The following is a 6,909-nucleotide window of genomic DNA, read 5'->3' on the forward strand; positions in this document are numbered from 1 at the left end:
AGTAGCCCCTGATTTGAAATTCAAGCTTCCAAAGAATATGTTCACACGAAAGCGGTAACAGGAGGTAAAGCGAAATACAGAAAAACTGGTAAATGAACATATTAATAAATACAAATGTCAATAAATGATTAAACTACGAGGGGAATTGTATGAAGGTAGTAAGCATTGTATATTCGCTTGAACTTCAGACAATGGCACGACATCCTCGGAGTTGACGAAACTTTTTAGAATAGAATATAGAATTTAGACCAAAGGCCAAGAACTGGGACCTATGAGGTCATTCAGCACTGAAAATTGGAAATAAACATGTCTCAAATAAACAGGAGGAAAACCTCGCAGTTGCACTACGAAACAACTGTTAGGAGGTGGTGAAAATGAAGAGAATATGAACATAGGTATAATAAAAGATGAAGGGGGTTGCAGCTAGAAGCCGAATGGAAGCTGCAAAGAACGTTAAGTAACGCCTGCAGTGTACCATGAGAGGTGCAGTGACGGCGCTATCCCCCTACGGGGATCCATCTCGTGGTCAGCCCTTCTAACCGCCGGCCACTATATCAGTATGCATAATAATGCGTACCTAGCTTGGTTCGAAGTTCGGACGGTACATAGAGTCCGCTGGATGGGGACTTGGCGTCTCGACCCTCCCTAGCACCGGCCTTCAATTTTGTTTGTTTGTTTGTTTTGTTCAAGTTTGACACAAGACGTACCTAACAGGCACTCATCACTTCCCCTTTACCAAGAGAAGACTAACCATTCATTCTGGGATGTATCCCACTACCTCTCCTTCTTTGTCTTCTTTTTTTCAGCCTTTCCCATAACACAATCATGGAAAAAAAAAAAAAAAAAGGAAATGTCAGATAACCTAATTTCAAATATTTCCGCAGCCACCCTAATGGACGCCAGGCGTCTTGACATACAAAAACGAAATGAAGTTTCAGAAACAAATACAGTTAAGGTGGCTGGACGAAAGATGTTAATACCTATCAAAAGGTTCCTCTGAGAGAAGAGAGAGAGAGAGAGAGAGAGAGAGAGAGAGAACTTTATTCACTAGTGAAAAAAAGATAACTACTTCTTAACAAAAGATTTTCAAAGCGTAACATTCATGGAAGAGCTTCCTATTTTCATATATTGTCATCAAAAAACGTATAAAAAATGTACAGATGTCCTTGTTTTTATAACTACTGTTACTTTCATGCGTTGCAATACCAATTCTAACTCTACCATTATTAAGGTTAAACTTATTTTACCACCTTTGTTACCACCATGTATATTTCAAGTGAACCTTGTTAATGGAAACAAACAAAAAAGATAACAAGCACATTATCGCCAAAGTCGGCAACCTAAAAATCCTATGAAGGAAAGGTCTACCTTAAACAAGTTCTTTGCAAGTAAGACTGGCTATATTGCTAGCTGCCAAAGTTTACCTAAGAAGTGGTCGATACATGTCAAGTGTAGTAAATGAGAAGCATACATACTGTAGTTCGGAACCTGTTTTCGAATCCAATACACATATAAAAAAAATGTCAAGAGGAGATCGATGCAGACTTTAATATGCGTCAAGGGGCAGCTTACACATAGGCCAAGGTTATCACAGGGTGGTCGAAGTCGAAGCATATTACACAATTCATTATGGGGATATCGTTAAATTGGTAGAGCTTTTCAAAGGGTTGAAATTTTTCAATCGTAAAACTTACCATGGATCGAAATGTGACGATGGGAATCGGAACAAATGTGAAAATTTGCCACAGAGACCAATGCGTAGGTAGCTCCAGATTTTCAAGTAGGTGGTGGTTATTTGCGTCAAATATTGTCATGTGGGAAATTGTTACAGACATGCTCCGCCAGGTGGGAGATTGTTACATGACATCAAATTTTGTCAATATGTACAAATTTGTCAATGGTGATTGCTCTATAGGACAAGACGGGGGGGGGGGGGGGGGGGGGGGGTGGTCACTACATGAAAGTGTTGATGCATACGTTATATTTGTCAAGAGGGAGGTTGATGTGTCGAAATTTCTCAAAAGGGCAGAGGTTGATAAATAAATATATATGGGGGAGAAGTCGATGCATAGGCCAAAATTCGTCATGAAAGATATCACTCACTAAAAATTTGTAACAATGATTTCTCAAACGTGACATTAGTGAATATGTCAACATTTCTCAAGACAGGATGCACAGATCAAAATTTCGGGAGTATGGTCAAGCACAGAAAATAAATTGATCAAGAGAGATTGCAGAATGGGTCAAAATATGACAAGGAGGGTTCATAGTTGGGGCAAAATTTGCCAAGACAGATGAAAAGATCATCTTTAAAAAGCAATGGGTCTTAGATTGATTAAATCAGTAAAATTTAGCCGGGGGGAAGGGGGCCATCGCGCACGTCAAAACTGGGGCAAATGCTCAAGTAAAATATTTCGAAGGAGGTCAGTGCATGCAAGAAATTTGACATGAGTACAGCAATGCAAAGGTAAGAAATCTTCAAGTGGAGGCCAATGCACATATCAAAATTTGTCAAAGACAGTTGATATCTAAGTAAGAGATTGTCACATCCAAATAACAACCTGTCAAGGAGTTCAACAAAAGTCAGAACTGACCAATGGGAGGCTGATACATAAACTACAAATCTGTCAAGTGGATATCAATACCTACGTGGGAAGTTTTCAAGGGTGAAGTCAAAACCCTGGTCAAATTTTGTGTAGGGATGGGGATACTTGGGCTAAAAGGAGGTCAATGAAAAGGTCATAACTTATCAAGGTTGAATAGACTGTATATAGAATTTAGGCCAAAGGCCAAGTACTGGGACCTAAGAGGCCATTCAGTGTTGAAAAGGAAATTGACAGTAAGAGGTGATAAAGATGCATAGACTTTAAGTCTTGGACAGGATGTCCGAAACACTAGTTAAAAACTGTCGATTGGACAAGGGGAGATCGGTGCATAAGTTATCTGTTAAAAGGAAGGTTGAAGCATGTGTCAAAATTTGAGAACAGGAGGGCAGTGCATCCAGAGAAGAAATTATCTAATGAGAGCCTCTTGATAAAGAGGTCAATATTGTATGAAGCGCCTCAGCGGCGTGGTTGGTATAGTATTAGCGTCCCACCTCGGTGGTCGCGGGTTCGATTCTCGGCCATTCCATTGAGGAGTGAGAGATGTGTATTTCTGGTGATAGAAGTTCACTCTCGACGTGGTTCGGAAGTCTTGTAAAGCCATTGGTCCAGTTGCTGAATAACCACTGGTTTCATTCAACGTAAAAGCAACAAACAAACAAACAAACAAACAAACTATGTTGTATGTGGGTCAAAATTTGTCAAGGAACAGTGACTATTACTTGTATAACTAAATGTGTTGAGGCAGAGGTTGTTATACAGGTCAAAATTTATCATGAGTGAGGAAGACCAATAGATAAATTTCAATTGGCAATGAGAATACTTTTCAAAAATATGAGCCAAGGGAAAAAGTCATGATCTGTCAAAATATGGCTGCTTTTAAATGAATAAACAATAGAAAAATCACTCGCATTAGTCTCTTCTTAATCTATGCCTGCAGTACGTCAAACTCGAAACCAACTATCCTAAATCTATGAGAAACTTGAAAAATGTTCCACTGCATATTGTCTCTTAAGTTCAATATTTATTTCCAACAAATTCAGTGTGCATATATTTGCCTCAATGGGCTTTACTTATTTAATGCAAATACATTTTTTATAACAGGATCATTTAAACACAAAATTGCTAAGTTTACTTTTATTTCTAAGAGTAATCTTTGGAGTGTTTTTATTTGAATTGAATTTCCATAAAATGAAAGTGAATCTTCCTTATTTCCCCAAAACTAGATGACATTTCTTGAAGAATTACCAGTTACAAAACTCGATATGAAACCAGAAAATGTTAAAACAACTCCAAGACAAGGTATCTTATTGCAAATAGAAATCCCAAATTACTCTCTATAATTTATGACATTCAATCAGTGTGGAAACTTGTTTACTATAGACAATTAACAGTGGAAGGAAACTAAATTAATATGGCTCTTACTGAATTAACCATGTATTATCTTTGAACATTCCACACAGAATTAATCAAATGCGAAGTACTTTTTCGCTACCATATACATTTCAACAGGAAGATAAATTTACCACAGGTGAACAAGAGTTACATGTTACCAAAACACTAAATAATTCTGATTCAATATAAAATAAACTTATATCACCATCATAAAAATTGTTTAGTCACAAACAATAAAAATATGTATCATCTTCCAGTTGTGAGATTATGTTCAAATTTATCAGAAATTAAAAAACTAACACACTAAATAAAAAAACTAGATGCAAATATTACACCAGAGTTAGAATAGATATCTTTACAGACCAAAGCCCAATAACTGCTCCAAGACAAACCATGTTACTTGGAGATCACCATCTACTTTGTCTACATTCTACTATTGCATAACTACTTTATAGTTACTAATTTGTACTTTAATAATACAATAATACTAAGTATAATTTACATCAATTCAAAAGGTTTGAAAAGAATTAAAAAAAAAAGTTAACCTTCTTAGCAGTTTACAATCTTAAATGAGATGATATAAAAATTTACTTTGTACCACTAATCAGTTTGTTAGTAAAATTCTTATTGCACTAAATCAGACATAAGAATACGTATATGGTGTTATGCTTAGCTATTGCAACAAAGATACAAATAAATCCACTCTTACTGACAAGTAACAATCACTGGACTGCAACCTAAACCACCTGCAAAAAAACAGATCATCAAGTTGTAAGAGGGATCCACTAGACATGAAAAGAAATGGTCTGGAGAAAGTTGGTCACGAAAGACTAGGTTTAAGATATTTACAAGATATTGAGAATTTGACATTTAAATGATACTTATGGCTAAATATATGTCCCAGCTATAAATCCTGATGACAGCAGAAGCTCTTATCAATTATGATTAAGTTTGAGAGTACATATAAGTTATTCATAAGGTATAGTGCCTGATGTCAAATTATATTTGTAGTTAAATATATGGGGGCAATAAGTAAGTCATGAGAGGAAGTGATAATTTCATATTTGCCTAAGTGTTACAAACTTACCAACTGGCCATCATAGGGGAGTTGGGTTGATATCGATTCTAATCACAGAACCTGAGCTCTACAGCAAAATTTGCTGCAGAGTTAACATCAAATTCCATTTCTCTTTTGTTGAGGACAACCTTTCTTTCCTGCTTAAAGATGAGTCAGTGAACAGAAAATTCTCAAAATCAGTAATATTTTCAGGATTTGCAACATAAAACCTTCTGAAAAAAGTACTAATGCCATCACTAATCATAGAACCCCTTGCCTTGCTCTCTCATCTAGTGCCTTGTCAGTGAGCAAAGAACGTTCTTGACCTTGCTATTTTTGGTGGCACAGGTAGCAACACTTCATAATGTTTGCATTTATAATGAAATGCACCAGAATGTTATGCAGAGTATTCCATTAGGATTATCATCATTAATAGGGCTTAGTTTTTCCAGACCTCTGAGTCTCAAGTAGATCTTCTCGGGCTGTTTCTAAGGTATTAATCCTGAGAGAGAAAAAAAAATTTAGACTAATTAATAAAACCGTTTTTCTTTTAAATTTATAAGGTTAATTGAAAAGTCTTTGCTTTCAGAAAGAATATTTTTCATTTTTGAATTCCGTAGATAAATTGATCTTTGTTGAGTCCAAATTGGGGCATTCAATAAGTAAATGTTGCACTGTCATGGGGTCAGCATTAAGTGACCATGCAAGAATCTTGTGTGTCTTATACGGAGGCTTGTTAGGATTACCTCTTTTGATCTTTCTTTTTGTGAAGATGTCTTCCATGCATACACTTCAGTTTTTATCATTTTAAGCTTATTTATAGTTGGTATTAAGGACAATACTCTTTTACAATCTTAGTGTATTAATGGTTTGACAGATGTTATCTAGTCTGATACTGGGGCATGTGTAATTGTTGGAGGGATAGTGTAGGCTAATTTGGCAGCAGAATCTGCATCTTCATTTCCTTTTATTCCAACGTGTGCTGGAATCCAACATATTTTTATTGATAATCCTGATTGGAGGAGTGGATGAATTTTTATTTGTATTTCTTGTACAATTTGGTTTACTGGTTTATAGCATCTATAGCACTACGTGAGTCACTGAAAATAATAGGGACACTTGCTTTTTTCTCAGATATTATATCAAGAGCCATTCGTATGGCCCTGAGTTCGGCAGTAAATACTGATGATATTAAAGGTAGGCTTCTTTTGATAAGTATATTTTTCAAATATGCAGATGCTCCTACTCCAATATTATCTTTGGAGCCGTCTGTATATACGTACCACGAAATGTTCTCTTTTTCCTCGTATGTGCTCCAAAGCATGTTGGCATTATATTTCTGTGCTAGTCACTTGTCTTTTAAGTAGGTAAGATAGGGAGGTACATATTTTTATACGTTTTAACGTCCATGGTGGTGACAATTCTATTGCTGGGTGAAAAATTGGATTTGTGTTATTTAAGTTCATTAGGTATTTAGCTCCTTTTGGGAAAGAGCTAGTACTATGAACTTCTGTTTCTGGATTATAATTTTGAAAGCAGTCAGCTGCAGGAGATGATCCTGCTTGTAGTGAAAGACATCTTCGTATTGTTATTAAATTACGGTGATGTTTCAGGGGCAACACACCTGCTTCTACTAGAAGCGAGCTTGTTGAGGACGATCGGAATGCTCCTGTGCACAATCACATGGTGCAATGCATCGAGAGGTTTTAATGCAAATTCTGAGGCGGATGAATATATTGGACAGCAGTACTAATCTATAATGGATAATTATTGCCTTACATATTGTTAATAAAATATCTCGTTTTGCCCCCCAAATTAGAGTGTAATAATTTTTTAAATATTGTGGCCGGATCA

At 36.2% G+C, this 6,909-nt stretch overlaps 1 protein-coding gene across 1 annotated transcript in view; it reads right to left on the bottom strand.

Moving 5' to 3' along the window:
- Window positions 1-3,764: 3,764 nt before the first annotated feature.
- Window positions 3,765-6,909, bottom strand: part of LOC135209963 (double-strand break repair protein MRE11-like) — a 185,147-nt gene continuing 182,002 nt past the window's right edge. Inside the window, 1 exon segment of the mRNA XM_064242689.1 lies at window positions 3,765-4,744. Within this exon segment, the coding sequence (XP_064098759.1) occupies window positions 4,672-4,744 (73 nt within the window). The 3' untranslated portion in view covers window positions 3,765-4,671.

The sequence above is a fragment of the Macrobrachium nipponense genome, chromosome 39 (assembly GCF_015104395.2).
Source record: "Macrobrachium nipponense isolate FS-2020 chromosome 39, ASM1510439v2, whole genome shotgun sequence".
Taxonomy (NCBI): Eukaryota; Metazoa; Arthropoda; class Malacostraca; order Decapoda; family Palaemonidae; genus Macrobrachium; species Macrobrachium nipponense.